The 21,119-nt window shown below is 52.4% G+C and overlaps 1 protein-coding gene across 7 annotated transcripts in view; it reads right to left on the bottom strand.

Moving 5' to 3' along the window:
- The window catches only part of EPHB2 (EPH receptor B2), a 203,964-nt gene that overhangs the window by 112,229 nt on the left and 70,616 nt on the right, over window positions 1–21,119 (bottom strand). For all 7 annotated transcript variants that reach the window (XM_035308091.3, XM_035308092.3, XM_035308093.3 and 4 more), the window contains exons 2-3: window positions 19,886–19,950; window positions 16,263–16,947 (exon numbers count right to left, since the gene is read on the bottom strand). In XM_035308091.3, coding sequence (XP_035163982.1) covers window positions 16,263–16,947; window positions 19,886–19,950 — 750 coding nt within the window. The remainder of the gene's footprint in view (window positions 1–16,262; window positions 16,948–19,885; window positions 19,951–21,119) is intronic.

The raw sequence follows: 21,119 nt of genomic DNA, 5'->3' as shown, positions 1-21,119 counted from the left end.
GAAGATTTCTTGTAATTCAGTGGGAAGGTTCTGGAGTCCACTGGACCTGGGTCCCCATCCTGGCTTGCCACCTGCTCTTGGAGAGGTTCTACAAGCCCTTCCAGTTCTCTGGGGCACAGTTTCCTCCTCTGTGGAAAAGGGATAACACCAGCTGCCACCAGGGCTGGTGGCTGGGATGAAATGAAGGGATGTCAGCAAAACGCTTGGAGCAGTGGGCCCACAGTAAGCAGGGCATTCATCAGTGCCCCTTCCCAAAGCTCCTCGGCTGGCCTGGCCAGGGCAGACACAAGCCTCTCTCCCCAGGGGAAAGTGCTTTGTAAACATAACGGCCGAGACAGACAAGAGGGGAATGGCAACCTCCAGCCTGGGCAGGGGCTTCACCATCTTCACCACCACCCTGTGCCTACTAGGCAGAAGAGGAACCCGAGGCTCAGGAAATGAAGGGAAATGGCCAAGGCAGCAGAGCCTGGCCAGGGAGCCTGCCCCCTGTGCCCCTACAGGGCTGCTGTGCCCTCCTGAGCATGGCAAGCAGGTTCTGTGGGTGTGAGGGAGTGCAGGCACAACCAGTGGGGGAGGTAGGCGGGCCAGGGATGGAGCCTTCCTGCAAAACAGGCCCGGTTCGCTTTAAGAACACTGGAACCACTGATTTTGCTTCATGAAAGAGGCATGAATAGGACCTCAAAGGGAATTTCTAAGAGACAGAAAATCAATGGCCCTGACATCTTGGCCCCCAGAAAGGATGTGTGTATATATGTGTCACATACACATGCACACACTCCACACATTGATCCAGCCATGTGCATACACACACATGAGCCCACATACACACACACGGCTCACATATGCTAACAAGTACCCATTTCTATGTACAACTGGCTTGATAAAATATACAGATGTACACGTGAATCTGAATACTCTGGCTGATCACCTTATGGGTGGGTTCGTACCCATGCCAACACATACCTGCATGACCCAGTGAGCGTACTCAACAGCAGTGGTGTGTACACACAGATGGGGACCTCCCTCCATGCTGCACACACATTCTTAAGTGTGCACTTGGACTAATCCAGCACACTCATGAGTGTGCTCCTCCCTGCACACATAGGCTGGGGCAGGTCAGGCAGACACAGGAACACACTGATACAGAGAGAGGAATGGTCACAGCAGGCTCCAGGGCCACCTGCACAGGTGAGCACTGTGTGCAGCCCACCCCTGAAATGTACATACATGCTCGTAGGTCCAGAGATGTTCCGACTGCACGTGCAGAGGCTGGGTCAGTGGGTACGCTAGCGCACATATGGGCACACAGACAACTCCCAGCAGGCCCAGCACACACGCATGCGCACCAGGGACACTCTGTGCTGACCCAGCGCATGCGTGCACATCCCTCCCGGGTCTCCAGGGAGCTCCCACAGACAGACAGCTCTGACAGCAGGGTGTGGGGGAGGACAGCTCAGGGCCAGGGTTGCCAAGGATATGGATGTGGGGCTCCCAAAGCTGCATGGCCTGCCCAGGCAGCACAGACAGGCCAGTGACCACTCATAGTGCTTTAAAATGTTGCCAATCAGATGGCGATGCCTTTAAGGGAGAGAGCTGGGAACTTGGGGCTGGTTTCCTGGAAGGAGCCAGTATAACCCTGACCGGTCCCAGGTCAGGCTGCAAAGACCACCCCCCCACCAAGGCAGAATCCTTTCTCTCTAAGGCTGACATGAAGATCTGGGCCCAGAATTTGCTGGGGACACAGTGACAGACATAGCTCTGCATGGCCTCTAAGCCTCACCAAGGCCAAACCTCCTGCTCCACCAAACCACTTACTTGCTGTGTGGCCTGGAGCAAGTCATTTGCCTTCTCTGAACCCCAGTTCCCTCATCTACAAAAGGGGATGGTCACAACTTCGAGCGTTTAGATTGCAGGGGCCAGGCTGTGATGAACAGAGCTGACATTATTGACCAACGCCTTGTGCCAGGTGCTCTGCACATACTTTCTATTCATTATCTCCTTGAGTCTTTACAACTTGCTCGGTAATATTCCATTTACTACTGAACCTATTTCAGAGATTAAGCGATCACGGCTTTGGTGGGTGAGGTACCTGTCCAGGGCCACAGAGGCAGCCGATGTCAGAGCCAGTGGTTGAACCCCGTTGGCTGGCTCTCGCCTACTTTGCTAAACCTTCTTGTTTGTGGGTGTCTGGGGTGGTGGGAGGCAACACAGGGTCATTATCCTCATGTCACAGAAGGTCACAGCTGTCCTGATGGCTTCTCGAGGAGTGCCACGAAGACTAGGTAGAACAGAATCAGGGACTGTGAGGCATGTTCTACAGACGGTGACACTGAGCTCCATGGCGGGGAGGAGCTGGGGGAAGGAAGTGCTCTGCCTGGGTCCCAGAACCCAAATGTGGACCCAGGGACCCTGACTTTGGGAGCTGCTCCCGCACTGTTCAATCAATGCACCCTGGCTGGTTAAAACAGTGCCATGACACACATGCATATTAGGTGCCTGCCATGTGCTCGGACTTGCTTAAAACTGAGGGCTCATCCATCACCATGTCCCCTCCACCTTAGACATGTAGATACTACCTTGCTTTCTAGAAGCTCTGCCAGCACTGGGAGAAACCTGAGAAACCATCCTCCCCACGGCCGGACAGTGCCTTCCTTCTCATCCTGCTCCTGTCTTCTGAGCTCCTTTCACTCCTCTGAGACTCCTTCACATTTTGGGAAGCTGGGACTACTGGTCTCATTTAACAACAGGGAAACTGAGGCTCAGGAAGAGAACCTAGCCAAGGCAGTCAGTCTCATGGTGGCTAGCGGCAGGGCGGGGAGCTCTCTCTCTGTTCAGGGCTCCACCAGCAACTTCCAATTCTGGGTCTGCACAGACCCAGACACACGGTAGACTCCCGCCAGCTCCTTATGAGAGAATCGAGTCCCACGGCAGCCTGTGGTATAGGACCACACTGCACAGATCCTGAGCATGGTTAGGCCAGGGCAGGGAAGGGAGCAGGAGCGGAAACTACAGTGGTTTATGTTAAACAAAAATGGCTAAGACTGAAAAATGCTCTCTGAGGCCTCCAGCTCCAAGAAGGATGAGATCTTAGGGAAACGCTGAGTATCAGGGATAAGGAGCCTATCCATGCTTAGAAACATCTGTCCCAAGTACAGACAGACCTGTGGGGCGCCCTGGGTATGTCAGTTTTTCAGGAGCCCTCCAGAGGTGGCAGGAAGAACCCCAGCCTCTCCATGGGCCTTGGTTAGTAGCGTCACTCCCAGCAGGGTTGAAAGGGTCCATGTCTGAGACTGGGGTGGGTGAGACTCTAGAATAAGTATTTATTGAGCACCTTCAGTGAGCTCAGTACCATCCTAGAACCTGGAAATATAGGAGGGGACAAAACAGATAGAATAGCTGCTCTCGTGGTGCCCACACTCCATCTGGGAAAGACAGGGAGTTGGGGACACAGTGGGAAATACACAGTATGTCAGATGGCAATTAGGAGAAACACATCAGGGGAGGGAACGGGCTGCGTGTCCGTATAAAACTTGGGTGACAGGGAACCTCAGTGAGCAGGTGACATTTGGGCAGAGACCTGAAGAAGAGGAATGGAGCAACCATTGTGAATATCTAAGGCAAGAACATTCCAGGCAGAAAGAGGTCAGAGTGCCTGGAGGGCAGGAGGGAAGGGGGAAACGGGAGGAGGGAAGATGATGGAGGGCCTTGTGGGCCATTTTTAGGAGCTTGGCTTTTGCTCTGTGCAAGATGGGGAGTCTTAAAGATTCCGGGCAGACCAAGCATCCTAGGAACCCCAGGCTGGAGGAGGCAGGGTGGGAGCAGGGTGGAGGTGGCCAGGAGGCAGTGGGGTAGGTGAGTTTGGACTTCAGAATAGAGGTCTGGGATGGATATCAGCCCAGAGAAGGCGCCTGAAACTGTGAGACTGGATGGAGTCACCCAGGGAGAGAGAAGAGGAGGCCAAGGACACAGTACTGGGGCTTCCAAGGTGGAGAGGTGGGGAGGTGAACAGGAACTGGCCACAAAGCACTCAGAGCAAGAGGCGGAGGGAGACGGGACCCTGGGAGCCACTGAAGTCCCAGAAGAGGGAGTGGTCACTTTGTCAGACACTGCTGGCAGGTGGAAGCAGGTGAAGTCTGGGACTGCCCACTGACTTGGCGACACGGACATCACTGGAAGGCTTGAGGATGAGCTGTTTTCGTGGAATGAAGGGGACGAATGTCTGATATGAACGTGTTCATGAGGCCTAGGAACAGGAGTCAGCAGCAAGTGGGGCTTCAGAATCAAACTAACCCAGTGACCCGGTTCCACTCCCAGCTCTGACCCTTTCTAGCAGTGAGCCTTGGGCTGGTCACTCGAAGGGACTAAAATGTCCTCATCTGAAGAATGGGGACGATAGTGCTTTTACTTCCTGAGAATCCCATGAGATAACAGTCATGAAAAAAATTTGCTAATGATGAAACACTGCAAATACTCCAGCAGGACAAGTACAGCCTTTGGATTTCACTTCTGGCTCCTCTGTCAATTTGCTGTGTGACCTTGGCTTGGTTATTTAACCTCTCTGAGCTTCTACTTCCTTTTCTGTAATAGTTGTATCCAGCTTCTGGGGATTGCAAGGATTCAGCAGAATGTTCATGAAGCCCAAGGTAGCAGCCTGGCACAGGGTGAGCGCCCAATCGATAGGTGCCTGTGCCTGCCTCCTCCGGAGATTTTATTTCTGTTACTTACAACTAGATTCCAGCAAGAGGTACAGAGTCAGGAGTCGGACCCTGCGTGAGTGCCGGTCCCCAGACAAGTCATTTCATCTAAGTTCTTGGCCTCAGTTTTTACAGCTGTAAATTTGGCAAGCTGTGGCCTTGGCTCCCTTTGTTTGGGGGGTGGGGGACAGAGAAGAAAAAGTTCGAGGACTGCAAGTGAAATGGAAATGGCTGTGCATTCATAACCTCTCCTTGGCCCGTTGTCCCATTGGGCAGGCAGGTTACTATGACCAGAAAACAAATTCCCTGTTATGAAAACAGCAGCTTACACCAGCCTCCACAAGGTCCCATGGGAAGAGAATAGGAAGGCCCAAAGAAGGAGCAAAAAGCCCAGGGTACCAGCAAGAGAGGGAGTCCTGGGCCAGCCCACCCCGCAGGGTGACTCCTGCCCCCACAGCCATAGGCCGGTGGAGGTTTTCTGGGACCTGTTACCATCCCGCCAAACCTACCCGCATACTCCTCTTCACATGAGCCATGTGTTCTGGGTCCATGAGAAGCTCCCCGAGGCTGGCCTGCCTCTTCCCACCCAGGGCAGAGACCAACGTCTCCTCTGGAGTTTCAGGGGAGCCTGGGGGTCTCACCCCTGGTGAGGTGGAGGTGGTGGCTGGGGGAGGGCTGAGTGACTGGACATCTTAGAGATGACAAGGGGCTTCACAGAAAGAGCCAGGCCCAGGAACCTGCAGCGCTGGGTTCTAGTCCTGGCTCCGCCTGAAAAAGTGTCTGGGACCCTGGGAAAGTCATGCCTCCTCCTGGCCTCAGTCTTCCTCGTCTGTAAAATGGTGCAAATAACCTGTGCCATGCTTCTCTCATGTGGGTATCGTTCAGATCAAAGTATCTCATGGAGTGGGACCAAATATTACATAAAAGCAGCCTCCAATCTTTTCTGGAACAAAGCAGGGTGTAAGTAAATAAATACCGTACATATGTAAGACATTATCATTACAAACGGCGTTTCTTCCAGCAAGCTATGGGGAGAAAACAAAACAAAACAGAAACCAGTTTGGTATAGCGTGAAGAATTCTCATCAGGACCTCAGGAGGCCCGCGCTCTGATTCCAGCCCCGTATGTACCTGATAAAGTGAGTGAGCCTGGGTAAGCCACCCCCTACTCCCTGCCTTATAGCCCTGGTAGAGAATCAAACAGATGTTGGTTGTAGAGAGGCTTTGCAAGTTCTGCCAATGAAGAATTAACAACAGAATGTTCCCTCCTCTCCAAGGAAGGGAGTCTGGGACGGGAAAAAGGACTCAGGCCGACCTCGGTTTAAGTCTCTTACCTGCCGTGCAGCCTTGGGTAACTCTCTTCCCCTCTCTGGGCCTCAGTTCCTCTTGTGAGATGTGAGGTGCAGAGGCTTAGGGTGGGGGGAGTGAGGACAAAGGGCCCCGGGGAGAGGGGTGCCCAAACAGGGTGGGGTGAGGCCAGAGCAGGCCGGAGGGGCCCCAAGCCAGCTGCCGCAGAGCAATGAAAAGCTCTTAACTACACAGAATTGTTAACGGCTCCCAAATCCTGTTGTACCACAGGCTTAGAAAGGCTTAAACTGTTAAATGCATAAACTTCCTCAATAAACGGGTCTCTCTTGCCAGATTCTGAAGCCCAGCCAGATGAAAAGGCAGTGGCTGGAGGGCGGGGAACTTCCCCAGCTGTTTACAGTCCTGCTGGAGTGATCTGGAGGCAGCCGGTGTGTTTTCAGGGTCCAGATGAGCCAGTCTGGGGCTGAGAAAGGACAGCACAGGGCTCTGGGGTCAGATGGCCTGGGTTCTAGCCCTACTTCTTCCTAGCTGGGTCATCTTGGGCTTTTCCCCTCAATTTCCTCTTCTGTGAAATAGGGATGACCTCACCCAACCCTGCAGGGTGACTGTGGGTTAGTGGGATACTTCTCGTGCAGAAGAAATCAGAAGTGAAAGGCACAAAAGCATAGACCTGTTCCTGCCACCTGAGGGGGCGTGACACTGGCCAAGTCTCGGTTTCCTACCTCTGATGAGAGGATTCAAGGAGGTGACCGGGCAGGAACGGCCCACCTGAGGTGAGCATCTGGTATGTGTGGTGTGGGACAGATGGGGGGCTTTTCTCTCTGGCCAGAGGTTAGCCAGGGTCGGGGAGCCTCCTTCCCTGAGGCTTCCCTCCTCCCGAGCCTCGTCCTGGGACTGTGTTCCATCCTGCCTTGCATCTTTTGATAGGAAAGCACCTCATCATTCAAGGCCCAGACACAGGTCTCCTCCTCTCTCCTGAGAAGCCCTCCTGGTTGCCCCCTCCTTCCTTTGAGGTCCCACAGTCCTAAACCTAAGTCCCTCAGCTGGTTATCTGTGAAGCTCTCTTCATTTCCACCATCTCAGGGGCTCCTCGGTCATCCGGAGGGAGGCAGGGCAGGGTGTAATGTTTCCATTTCCCAGGTAAGCATATTGAGGTTCTTTCTTTTTTCCTTTTTTTTTTTTTTTTGAGATGGATTTTCACTCTGTCGCCTTGGCTGGAGTGCAGCGGCGTGATCTCGGCTCACTGCAACCTCCGCCTTCTGGGTTCAAACGACTCTCCTGCCTCAGCCTCCCGAGTAGCTGGGATGACAGGTGCCCGCCGTTATGCCCAGCTAGTTTTTTATATTTTTAGTAGAGATGGGGTTTTACCATATCAGCCAGGCTGGTCTCAAACTCCCGACCTTGTGATTTGCCTGCCTCGGCCTCCCAAAGGACTGGGATTACAGGTGTGAAACACCGCGCCCGACCACAAACTGAGGTTCTTTCTATCACACCCTGCTGGTCACTCTCCATAGCGTCTACAGGATGGGGACTCAATGACCAGGTGGACCAGACATGGGCATCAGGTATAAAGGGTGAGTACATTGTGGCATTAGTCCTCTTCGGGTTAATAAGTTGTCCCAGCAAGCTGCAGAAAGCCAGGTTCAAATTCTAGCTTGGCTACTTAGTGGCTGTATGGCCTTGGGCAACTTGCTGACCCTCTCTGGGCCTCATGCTCATCATTTGTAAAATAGAGCTAACAACACCCACAGAAGGTTCAATAAGATAATGGAAGCATAGCATATACCACAGTGTGGGACACACAGGTGGCAGATTTCACTTCCCTGTCTTGAGCCTCCTTCAGGCCTCTCAGCACTCCCCTCAGCCTTTGAAGGGCAGTCGAACTAAAGCCCTGATAGCCCTTCCACCAACCTCCCTTGGCCAAGAACACCTTTCTTTGGCTCTTCCCTGGATGGCTACACCTTGTCTGGTGGTAAGCAAGACGCAAGGGCTTTAAAAAAAATCACCATCATTTCCAACCACGTTTTTTTCCTGGACTAATTGCCCTTTCAGCCCTTGTTTCTTCTCATCCTCCAAAGCCCTGTGAAAATGACTCCTCCTCCAGGAAGCCTCCTCAGCTCTCTCCACATTCCCTCCTAAGCACCCCAAGTCTGTAGTTACGGATGGAGCTTTCTCCTGGGCCCTAGACTGGAAGCCCCGGGGAGGGTATGGAGGGGCCTTTAGCATCTGGACAGCTCCCACACCTGGCCTAGGAACTGGTACACGGTGGGCGTCCTGGAAGTGATATTTGAGTGAAAAATGAATGAGCTGTTCTGGAGCCCAAACTGTCCAATATTTCCTACCCAGACCACTGGGAATTTGAGGACCAGAGAGAATCATCTCATGACCTGAGATCCAGAACCTTCCATTTAGCTGACTCAGGAGAGAGGACTGAGGTGACCCCCACCCTTCCCAGGAGCACATACTCTGGCTGCCCCCAGGCCTTCCACCTCCTCCTCGCCTGCCTAACTCTCGCTCCTCACTCAGCTTCCACTGGAGTGGCCCCTCTTCCTGGAAGTCATCCTCTGACTACCTGTTCCTGGCTGACACCCCCTTTGATGGGCTGGGTGCCTCTGTCTGCTTCCACAGACCCCCATTGCCTGCTCTGCATTCCCCAGCACGACCCCAGTCCTCCTGCACTTTCACTGTCCGCAGATGTATCTGTCACCATCTCTAGGCTGAGTGAGCCTTGGGGGCAGGGGCCCTCATGGCCATTTCCAAGGCCCCCTAATGCCCGGCACAAGACACTCAAGTGTTAGCTTCCTGGTCCTCTATGAAGACACCATTGAGCCCTCCAAGAAGCAGAAAAATCAAAAGCTGGATGATTTCAGTGGATGTCTGATGAATAGATGTATCATGGACAGATGGATAGATGGATGGATGGTCCAATGGATGGATAGGAAAGGGGAAGTTGGGGAGGGTGTGGAATTTTTCCCATTTTTAAGAGCAAAGACCTGAATCGCTTGAGTACATTGGCCAGGGTCCCTATCTAATCCCCATAACAAAAGGCTGGCCTGTGTGGTCTCAGCCCTGGCCTGAGCCTGGGGGTCTGCAGGAGTTGCCTATCACCCCTCCTCCTCCCCCAATTGGGCATCTCCACCCTGTTCTTGAAGAGAAGCAGCAGAACTTTCTGTGTGGGGGTCTGGGCCTCCCCTCCCACCCAGCATTCCAACCCTCACGCCCTTCCCCAGTCAGCACAGCACAGGCTGCCAGCTGGCAGCATCCCTCCCAGAGCCCACCCCATTGACCTCATCCCACCCCCGCAGATGCCCCCAGACACATCTGGGCCACTGGTCCAGCCTCTGTGAGAGGGGCTCGAGCTGAAAGCAGGGTGGGAAGGAGGATCCAACTCTGAAGGCCCAGAGAGGACCCCTGGCCCCTGGGCCCTCCCTCCCTTGGCTGGGAAGCACACGATTCTGGAGTAAAACAGAAAATAAAGCCACAGGCAGAACATCCCATGCTGGTGAGCATGCCAGGAAACATGCACTCTTAAAGGCGGCGGCGAGGAGGGTAACACGGTCCAGGCTTTTGGAGGGTAATTTGGCGATGTTTGTCAAAAGCTCTAAAAAGAGTACATGCCCTTTGACCCTACAATTCCACGCCTGGAAATGTATCCTACGCAAATACCAGCAGCATTGCAAAAAGACAGAGAAACAATGAAGCTCACCTCAGCATTTGTTTAAGATAGTGAAATACTGCAAGCAATCTATCTGTCAATCAACAGGGCAGCAGTAAATAAATGATGGTACATTTATTCTATGGGATGCTCAGAGCTTCCCCACAGTGATGTTAACAGCTCTAGCATGATATGTAAAGATGTCCACAAAATATTACTGTCAAAAATTCTCCTCCTAGGCATGGTGGTTCATGCCTGGAATTCCAACACTTTGGGAGACTGAAGTGGGAGGATCATTTGAGGCCAGGAGTTCAAGACCAGCCTGGGCAACATAGATCCAGTCTCTCTGAAAGAAAAAGAAAAGAAAGAAAAACCTCATGTAGTTTAAGCAGGAGTCCATTTTTTCTGAAAACAAAAAATCAATATGTGTAAATACACATAAATCCGCCTGAAAGAACTATACCAGTTTTGGTTATTTCTGGATGACAGGATTATGGGTGATTTTAATTTGTTCCTCCTTGCTTATCAGTAATTTCTAAAGAGTCTACAAATAACCTGCATTGCTTTTGTGATAAGGGAAAGTTGTCTTTTTCCTCAAAATAAAAAGCTCACCAGGAAAAAAAAAAAGTTCATAGGCAAAGACAGTGTTCATGAAAGTCCTTAATCTTATTTTTATAATAGTCTTCTGGGTATTTTCTCATTTACTCTGTATAACAGGCCTCTGTTTATTCTGTTTTGCAGATGAGAAAACAAAGGTTGGGAGAGGGTCAGTTGTTCACCCAAGGTCACACAGCTAGTGAGAGGCAGAGCTGGGGTTTGAAAGCAGGTCTCTACAGCCAAGGTCAAGGAGAGGCCATGAGCTGGGGAGAGAGCAGGGGCTGCACAGCAGGGCAGGGCAACAAGAGGGAGAGGCTGGGAGGAGAAGCCCAGCAGCTGGGAACTGGGGAGTCTGGGCTGCAGCCAGCGAATCAACATGTGCATGCAACCGCCCTGAGCTGGCTAGCAGCCCCTCTCCCCATCCAAGCTAAATATTAAAAATCCCATTACGCCTGATAGCATCGCAGCAATCGCGCTCCACAGAACTGCCTCCAGATCCCTTGCAGATGATGATTGGCCACTGGGAGAGAATGGGGCAAGATCCCCAAAGAAGGCTAGGTTGGGGGCTCCTGCTGGGCAGGCGGAAGTTGGGACTGAGGTGGGTAAGGAGAGACCAAGGAGAACGGGGATCTGGAGACAGGCAGGTTTGGAGAAACGGAGGCAGAGGCACATTCACAATCAAACCTATCATACTCTGGAAAAAGTCAGAGAAACAGACTTGGGTGGGGGCGGCTGCTGCAAAGAAGGCATTCCAGGGACACTTCCTGCCACTCCCAGCAGACCTGCTGGAAGCCACAGTGGGGACTGGGGTCAGAGAGGGAACAGGGCTCTTCTCAGGGAAGTCCCAGGAATCCTCACCTGGCAACTATATGGCCAGTGTAGAGCCCAAATGGGCATGCACTAAAAAGTGAACAGGTGAATGAATGGGGGAAAATTGCATCCTAATCCCTATACCCTGCAAAGCACTTTCTACCCATCAAATATGCCCTGGACTGTCACACTGGGGGCCTTTATTCATATAGTTCTATCTGCCTACAATTCCCTTCCTCCCTCCCTCCCTTCAGCCATCTGAGATACCCAGTCATACAAGACACCTTCTTCCTCACGTGTGCAAAGCACTTTGCTTGGATGGACTTCCTCTGTGGCAGGACCGCGCTCTGACTCATTCCCTGGGTGTCTGAGTCCCCTGCTCACCCAGGAGCCACTTCAGACCAAACGCTGAGTGTCAGGGTTTCTCAGGAACCCTCTGCCTGGAATGCTTTCCCCCCAGACTTCTCAGGCCCATCAACTCAATGACACCTCTTCCAGGAAGCCGTTCCTGAAGCAGGATCACTTTTTGATCTCTACTGTCACACAGTTTTCTCCCCCTTCACTCATCACAGTCTGCAACTAGTTTATTTGCTCATTGACTTTTTCTTCTGTCTTCTGCCATCCACCCACTCAGACTAAAAACTCCGGGAGGGCAATGAATGCGCTGACTTGTTCATGTCTGTATCCCCCTGCACCTGGAATGCGCCTGGCTCACAGCAGGTATGCTATGCATATTTGTTAGAGGGCTAAATGGCTCACAGAGGTTACTCAAAACATGCCTGTTGAATAGTTGGCTTCCCCAGGCCCCTCCTCTCTCCCACAGTGCCCTGTACACAGTAGGCACCAGAGGAAGTTGGTCAGATTGAATCCATTTAGCCCACTCACTGCATTGGGAACTAGTAAGCCTTTGCTCACCATCACCGCCCACCCCAGGAATGGTGGCCACTCCCTATGAGGACTCCCTCACTCTCCATCTGCCAAGAAGACTTAATCCAGCCTTATTTTCTCTAATTTATATTAACAAAGCAGTAGATTTTTTCCTATTAAATTATATCTCAATATTAAATGCATCTTTTCAAATCACATCCTCTTAGAGACTCTGCTAATGTTCTGCTGCCCCAGGGTGTACCATCCCTGGAGTGTTGTTGGGGCTGGGCTTGCGTCCTGTGTCCTCCCTTTGGCCTTCCGTGCCAGCTTGGTCCAGCCAAACATGTGTTATCGCATTGTGTATCTGAGCTCATGGTCCTGGTACAGAATCATTAGGGCTGCTTATTTAAAAATGCTAATTCTGGCTGGGCACAGTGGCTCGAATCCCAGCATTTGAGAGGCTAAGCCAGGTGGATCACTTGAGGCCAGGAGTTTGAGGACAGTCAATATGGTGAAATCCCATCTCTACCAAAAATACAAAAATTGGCCGGGTGTGGTGGCATGCCTGTAATCCTAGCTACTCAGGAGGCTGAGGCACAAGAATTGCTTGAACCCAGGAGGCGGAGCTTGCAGTGAGTTGAGATTGCATCACTGCACTCCAGCCTGGGTGATAGAGGGAGACCCTGTCTCAAAAAAAAACAAAACTGCTGATTCCTGGCCCCATCTTGGAGCCACATTCCCAGACCTGGGGGAAAGGTTTGAGCCAGACCCAGAACTCTGTATTTTAACCAACTAACCAGGTGACTTTGATCCACAATAAAGGCTGAGAAGCCCTAAGCTAGAGGACGGGAAAGCACCGGGGCGACGTTACTTGGATGTGAGCTGGAATCACTGCATGTCCCGCGCCAGCGAGGCCGGTGCCTGTGGGGCTTGGGTTGCAGCAGCCTTGCATCTGGGTGACTGCCACACAGGCCCTAGCAACAGCTGGCATCCTTCTGGGCTCCCTGAGCTCATTAATCACACCCTGACTGGCCCCCACCCACACCCAGTGGCTGGCTGGGCTGGGCCAGGGTCCTGGGGAGGCTGTCACGTCCAGGGGAAGACAGGGGTGTAAGGGAGCCAGGGCTTGGCACAACTTGCCCCCGCCCCGCCTTGCGCCCTCACCATCTGCAAGGAGAAGCTTTGATTCTGTGAACCTGCCTGTGCCAGGCAGCCTCTAATGCGGCCCTATGACTCTACCTCCTGGCACTCACACTCGGTATCCAACTCCCTCCCCTGGGGTATGGCTTGAGTTGGGTGACTCGCTTTTAATGCAGACAATATGGCAGAGTGGCAAGATGTCACTTCTGAGATTAGGTTATAAAAGACTGTGGCTTCTGTCTTGGGTGTTTGCTGGTATTTGCTCTTGGCTCTCATTCTGGGAAATGTCACCGCACATGCAAGAGGCCCATGTGGTGAGGGGCAGAGTCCTGCCAACAACCCTGTGAGTGACCTTGGAAGCAGACCCCTCCCTGCTCCAGACTTCAGATGAAACCACAGCCCCAGGCTATACGTTGATTACAACCTCTGAGCCAGAAGTAGCCAGTTAAGCCACACCTGGATTCCTGACCTTCAGAAACTGTGAGATAATGAACGTTGGTTGCTGTTTAGAGACAGAGTCTTGCTCTGTCACCCAGGCTGCAGTGCAGTGGCATGATCATAGTTCACTATAGCCTCAAGCAATCCTCCCACCTCAGCCTCCCAAGTAGCTGGAACTACAGGTGCACACCACCACATCTAGCTAACTTTTTTCTTTTTCTTTCTTTGTAGAGACAGGGTCTCACTATGTTGCCCAGGCTGGTCTCAAACTCCTGGGCTCAAACAATCTTCTTTCCTCAGTCTCCTAAAGTGCTGGGATTATAGGCATGAGCCACTGCCTCTGACCTGTTGGCTGTCTTAAACTGCTAAGTCTTGGAATAATTTTTCATGCAGCAATAGGTAACTAATATACCTTCTCATCTGAGAACACCTCCTGTCTCTGTTTTTCCTACATTCCTCCTCGAGCCCTTAGTCGTGGCCTCATCAAACCTGCCTCCCTCATGGGCCAAGCTGATTCATGTTCCCAGTCCTTTGTTCATGCAGATCCTTCCTCCAGCATTTCTGGGCCACCCACCCAAGACTCAGCTCCAAAGTCACCTCCTCTGTGAAGCCTTCCGTCATTTTCTGTGCCCACTGTAGCCTGAGCAGTTCCTATTAAAACAAGTCTAACACATCACCACCTTTGTACGTTTATATGTCTGTCTCCCCTGCTAGACTCTGAGCTCCAGAAGGCAGAGCCACAGTCTGATTCTTCTCTGTACTGCCTGATGCTCAGCATAAGGTCTGACACAGCAGGCTCAGTAAAAGTTTGATGAATGAACAAACCATCAACAATGAGTGACTGGTTTCCCATTCACTTCTGCCACCCACTCGCTGTCTCACCACTGAATCTTTCAAGGCTGTGCACTTTTATACCCAAGGCCGTAAAACCAAATTTGTTGTCTTCCCCAAGAAACCAGCCCTTTCTCCTAACTCCCCCATTTCTTTTCTAGAATCATCCCCCTCCTGCAAGCTAGAATGCCCTGTTCCCTCTGACTCTTCCCTCTCCTCCCTTTCCATCCTGTTTTCCCATCCCATCCCTTTCATTGGCAAAATATCCTTTGATCTGACCTCTCCTCTTCCCCAGCACTTTGGACGCCCCACTCCAGGCTGCCATTGTCTCTTGAGATGACAGGCCCCTTGTAGAGATTCCCCTACAGGCCCCTTCCTCCTTTCTCTGGCACTCATCCTTCTAGGTATCTTGAAAAGCTGCCTTGCTAGTCTGAGAGGGCTAGAGGGAGGAACCACAGAGCTGGTAGATTTCACATTTTATCAGGTGAGGGTCACTGCAACCACATTCAGCCTGGCTCTCTAGGGATGCTGGACTAGAGCCCAAACCTTCAGCCTGGCATCTGCAGCACCCCAGGATCTGGCCCCAAACTCTGAACTCAATGGGGAATGCAAGAGGACATGACACAGTAGGCTCAAGTCACCGATACCCCCAGTACCACCACTTTAGCTCACAGGCTGAGCACCTGGGCTTTGTACACATCATCTCATTTAGTTAACATCTACTAAGCACTTCCTGTGTACTGGAAACCATGACAAGCACTTTGCATGCACCAAGTTCCTGACTCCTCACACGAACGTAGGAAGGAGGGTTTTACATTTGGCCGAGGTGATACCGCTAGTGGGTGGCAGGGGTGATTTAACCCAGGCCCTTCGACCTTCACAGCCTTCTCAGCACCAGGCCATACTGCTCACAAACTTCTCATGTTTGCGGCTCACCTTCATGGTTCTTCACCATATTCAAACACCACCTGCACTTACTTAACAGTGTTCAACAAGCTAACCGTGTGGCATGGTGGTTAAGAGGGTGGGCTTTGGAAGCCCAGATCCTCTACTTAGGCTCTGTTTAAGCTCTCTGAGCCTCAGTTTCTTCATATACAACAGTACCTTCTGTCACAGGGTCCTTGTGAGGAGGAAATGAATTAAATCACAGAAGTGCTCAACATACAGTACAGGGGGCAGGTGTGGGCCTGGCTCACAGTAAAACTGCACTTCTCCAACTCTTTGAATAGGAGGTAACCTTCTGACTTGCTTTGGCCAGTGAAATGTACACAGAGGTTATGGTAGGGGTGCATTCCAGGTAGAACCCTTAAAGCTAGTATTCCATCTGCCACGCTCCTGCCATCAGTCTGCCCTGCAGATGGCAACATCCCAAATGCGTGGCGCTCCATCCACTTGGCTCTCAGAGGGAGGAGTCCCAGGCTGACCCACAGTGGACGTGGAGCATTCAGGGAGAAATCAACTTTTATTGTTTTGTCACTTCAGCACTGTCTGGTCTATACTGAAAGAGTAAATCTCAAACAAATGTTACCATATTAATGTATAAATATTACTTACTATGACATACATGTTCTTAAAAAGGGAACCATATCACCTTTGAAAATGAAGAAAAAGACACCGCTTGACATACTCATATGATGACGTAAACAAAAAACCTTTATCCTACACCAACCATGCTGCAGGTGGTACCCAGATCATCTGGTAACCACCTGCAGCATGGGCATGGATTGTTGTTCAGGAAGTGCTACATTCAAGCGCCTCCCTCCAAGAAGCTGAATGATGGTTGCCGGCTTGGAAACCCTTGCCCTAGAGTGCCTCACGGTCAGCTCTGAGCTTCAGAGGCCAGGCCCGAGTCTGCAGCCCGAGTCTGCAGCCAAGACCAATTCTGTGCACTTGCAGGGGCACGTGCCTCACCCTGGCCCTTACCTCGGCAGACGGTGCCATTCTCCACGGCCTCGAAGCCTGCTTTGCACATGCAGCGCCCAATGGGCACCAGCCACTCGCCGTCCCCATTACAGTAGAGCTTGATGGGCACATCCACCTCTTCCGCATTGGCGATGCAGCTGCCCCGGGCAGCCACCAGTGATGTGCTCTCAGCCCCCGACAGGGTTTCCTGGAAGATGGCGCCGTTCTGAATGATGCGGGGGCACTTGCGGTAGAAGACACGCACAGCGATGAGGGACATGCAGCCACCGTAGTCCTGGAAGGCCAGGTAGAAGCCGCTGCGGGATACAGGTCCGAAGCTGCGTACCTCGGTGTTGATTTTCATGACGCGGCCACCCAGGTCCACCTGCGAGAAGCTCTCATCGGCTGCGATAGTATCCACCTTCACCCATGGATTCTCCATCCAGTTGGGGAAGGTCTTGGTGGCCGAGTCAAAGTCAGCCTCATAGTAATAGAGGTTGAAGGTCTCCTTGCAGGAGCCAGGCACGCTGGGGATGCTGCTGCAGTCACGCACCGAAAACTTCATCTCCACGTGGATGCGGTGGGCACCACGGCGCCGGATGAACTTGGTCCGTAGCCAGTTGTTCTGGCTTGACTCAAACACGTTGCATACCTGGTACGTGCGGATCGTGTTCATGTTCTCATCGTAGCCACTCACCTCTTCCCACTGTGGGTAAAATGCTCATCAGGTGGGGAGGTAAGGGATCAGCCCCGGCAAACACTCACTCTAAGGTGGAAGATACAGACTCTGCCTTAGAGAGTCCTCCAGTTTAATGGTGAAGACATCAGAGAATTCCCAATCTGATGGGGGAGACATGCCAATCAGGCAGGAAAGGCACACACCCTGCTCTTGGTAGACTGCCTGATCTCACCTTGCCTCTTCCCCACCCTTCCCCAGACAGGGGGGACGTGGCTCTTACTGTCAGGGGTGTACTAATCTCATAGAGGAGACAGGGACCCCGGCCAGGAAGTCCCCACCTGGAAGGGAAAAATAGGGAGAACCTTTCCCTCCTTAGGGAGGTCCTTCTGATGAAAGTAGATGTAGCTTTCTGGTTGTGGGGGCTATCAGTCTGCTGGGGGAGACAAAGCTTCTATCCTTGGTAAGCCCCCTGTCTGACCAGGAAGAGACAGCCCTTGCCCTTGGGAACTCTCAGTCTGATGGAGGAAGACAGTCCTCATCCTCAATGAATGCATAGGATAATGGGGAAGGCAGGGCCCTTCCCCACGAGAGCAGCTCTGCTCTGGGACTTTCAGCTGCTAGTTTCCTCTCTGATACCTGGAGGGAGGCTGCCCACCCTCCCTGCCCAGGGAAATTATTCCTGTACTCCCACTGGGGCAGCCTGGGCTCTCAAAAACCCAGCAGAGTCGCCAAGCCTCACTGCTGCAGGAGGCTGGGCCAGGTGGTGGAAAGTTGGGGTGGGAAGGGCCCAGGGCCTGGGTTATCTCCTCACACTCATGGACCACACTCGATCCCACTGCTGAGCCTTTTGCCCACTTCTGTGCCCTCCTGGGGCACCCTCTCTGGTCTCCTCTGCAGCTGGCTGTCTGGATGCCCACTGTTTGCATTTACCAACTCTCCTAAGGGCCTTCGGGAACAACTTTCCTGCCTGAGTGTCCAGTATATTCAGCCCTCGCGGGCCAGTCTCAGTGGGGCTGAGAGGTTGCTTCGGGCAGCCACCCATCCTATCCTTCTCCTGTGTCCCCTTGGTGTTGGCTGGGTTCACCTGGGGTAGATCCAAAGAAGCCCCAATAGCAGAGTCCCCTCTCCATTCTATGCTGGGGCTGGGTACCACCCTCACAGAATCTCATTTCTTTGTCATGATTATCATACATAGTCTGTATGGTTATACCTCTTTTACAGAGGAGGAGGGAGTAGAGACCAGAAGTGAGGGCACTTGACCCAGGTCACACAGACACAGAGCTTCATGTGCTTGCCCATGCTGCCTTGAGACATGAGGACCCCAAGTGTGCCCCAGGAGTCCTGGGTTCTAGTCCCAGCTCTACTAACTTGATGAGTGGCCTTGGGCAAGTCACCTCCCCCTTCTGGGCCTCCAATTGTCAAATGTGACTATGGGAGTGGTGGCTGACAAAAAAGGTGTCACCCTCAAATGGGTGTCCTTTATCCTGTGCCACTAAGATTCCCTGGGCCACATCCATGCGTGTGGAGTAGGGGCTGGCAGCCTGAGGAGGGTCAGGTGTGATGAAGCGTGAGTGCACATGCGGAGGGCAGGTCTGGAAGCTTACTGGCTCAGCCTCTTCTTCAATACTGACTCTGAAGCTCCCTACATTGCATTAATTTTTTTTTTTTTTTTTTTGGTGGCACCATGTGACAAAGTCAGCCCCTTGTTACAACCGCTGCTCTTCTTCAGAACTTAATTAGAACACTTAATTAGAGCACGCTGCCTTTCTCCCCTCTCTCTAATTAACATGCGGAGGCCCTGCAGCCTAAACACCCCAAATAATTGCGTCCGGGGCCCTGCAGCCCAGCCTGGCCTCATTACTGGCAGGGTGGGGCCGCGGGCCCAGCCGCCTTCGCAGATGGAAAATTGGTGACAAGAAAGAGCCACAGAAAGCGGCCTGACCCTGGGGCCCTGCCTATTGAGAGCACAGGCCTGGTGGGGGGAATGCAGTTCCCTGAGGCAGCAGCTGAGTGCCAGTGGAGGAACCCCGGTGGGGGGAAGGGAAGGGCTGGGTTGTAGAGTCCAGAGCCCTCCCCAGAGAACATGGGGATGAGGGATGAATATCAAACTTCATGACAATGACAGTGATGAGGGTGATTATAGCTACTCTTGACTGGGAGCCCGATCTATGCCAGGCAGTGTGTTAGACACCTTGCAGGAAAATCTTGCAACAGTCTTATGAGGAAGATATTATCACTATTTTATAGAGGAAGAAACTAAAGCTCAGAGAGATGAAGGAACTGGCCTCAAATCACACAGCTGGTGAGTGGCAGAGCTAAGACGGATTTTCAGGAATATCTGACCCCACAGCCTGTAATTTATGCCCAATTTTGCTCTTGGAGAGCTCACAGTTTAGACCCTAGGATAATAAGAGCCAAGGGAGGGGGAGCTTTGTGTTATGGGGACACAGAAAGGGGGTAGAGTGGGCTCAGTCAGAATCCTGAATACAAACTTTAGCCTCTCACTTATTATCTATAGGGCCCCAGGCAGGTGGCTACACTTTCTGAGCCTCAGTTTTCTCATCTGTAAAATGGAGATAATTCCTCTCCGTGGGATCAGAGATCATGTGTATAAAGGTGCTTAATCCAGTATCTGACATAGAAGGGGTACTCAGGAAATGACAGTTCACTTTCTTCACCTGTAAAACGGGGGTAGTGCCAGCACCTACTTCTCAGCCTCACCCCAGGGATTCTACAGGATAAAAGCTGAAAGCATCCAGCCTGTTGTCATGGTAACTGGCTCCATCAATGGCAAGGGATCATGGCTCCATCAATGGAAGGCGATTGGCAGGGTGGGGCTGAGAGAGGTGCGGTTCTGGGCCCTGAAGAGGGGAAGGGGGTTAGAATATGAGGAGGCATTTGGGCCCTGCAGCAGGGCCTGAGGGATCCTGGGGACCAATGCAAGGTTTGGGGACCACTGACTCACCCCTGATGGAGGATGCACCATCCAGCCCAGCTCAGCCGTCGCTGTAGTGGAGTCCATTAGCGTTTCTGTGGGGAGAGCAAAGAGTCACCGCCCCGCCCCACCTACTAGGCGCTGTCAATCTCTCTGTTGGGCCCTCATCCTTCTTTACAAAGAGTCCCGCCTACTTCCATTGCCCGAGTCATCTGGCTCTTAATTCTCCAGACTGCCCTCCGTTTAGACTCCACCTCTCTATTTCATTATCCCGTCTACCCCACAGCCTAGCCAATCATCTGATGCCACTCTTCTAGGCCCCGCCCCTCCAGGCCCAGTCCACGCTTACATCATGGTCAGGTTCCACCTCTTAGCCAGTCTAGTCCCACTAACTTAGTACTGCCCTTCCCTTCCTTTTCTGGACGGGGAGGGTCTTACAGCCACTAAACCTGGGGACTACTGGATGGGTTTCAGAGGGTTTGCCATGAAACCCTTGATATTTTACATCAAACGCTGGGTATCTGTTTTTCAGCTTGCATCGAATTCTCAAAAACTGGAACATGAGCCTTAGAAGGGCTGTTCTTGTGTCCCAGCTGGGCCCCTCAGTCACATCTTGTCAGTGTACTCTCCCATTCTCTAGAAACCTGGAGTCTTCCATCTTGTTCCCATCCCTCGCCCCTCCCCCAGGGCTCAGACAACTCTGCCCCCAGGACAGGGTCCCAGGAGTGGAGAAGTGTTGAGAGCAAGCCCTGCACCCAGTAGGGGCCAACTGTCATGTGGCCTGTGGGGGTTCAGGAGGCACATCAGCTTCTGGACCATCCTGGTTTCCACTTGCCACCCCGATTCTGGCAGCTGCAGGGAACCACATGGCCTAGGGGGAAGGAGAGCCACAGGGCCCTGGAGACCCCCATTCTCCCCAGGTCAGGTTCAGGATCCCTCCCCGATACCCCTTCCTTGCCTCTGTGGCTTCAAAACACTTTTTGAATGGAATTGCAAAGCACTGAATGAATTTAAATGAACCCTTTTCAAGCATTCATTCAACAAATATATCCTGATGCCCATTATGTACCAGGCACTGCACTGGGCACCCTGAGAGAGAAAACCGTGACTAGCAAGGCCCTACCACAGGGCAGTTCATGGTCTGGGAGTGGAGATGAGGTGTGAATATAAACAGCTGTGCGAGAGTAGGGGAAGAGACATAGAAGGTCACAGCGATGCCACCTCGCTCAGTGAGAGCGGGTGAGAGGCACGCTTGCTGCTCTGC

This window comes from Callithrix jacchus, chromosome 7 (assembly GCF_049354715.1).
Source record: "Callithrix jacchus isolate 240 chromosome 7, calJac240_pri, whole genome shotgun sequence".
Lineage (NCBI taxonomy): Eukaryota > Metazoa > Chordata > Mammalia > Primates > Cebidae > Callithrix > Callithrix jacchus.
Note: the sequence above shows the minus strand (reverse complement) of the source record. Positions and strands in the feature narration are given on the sequence as shown.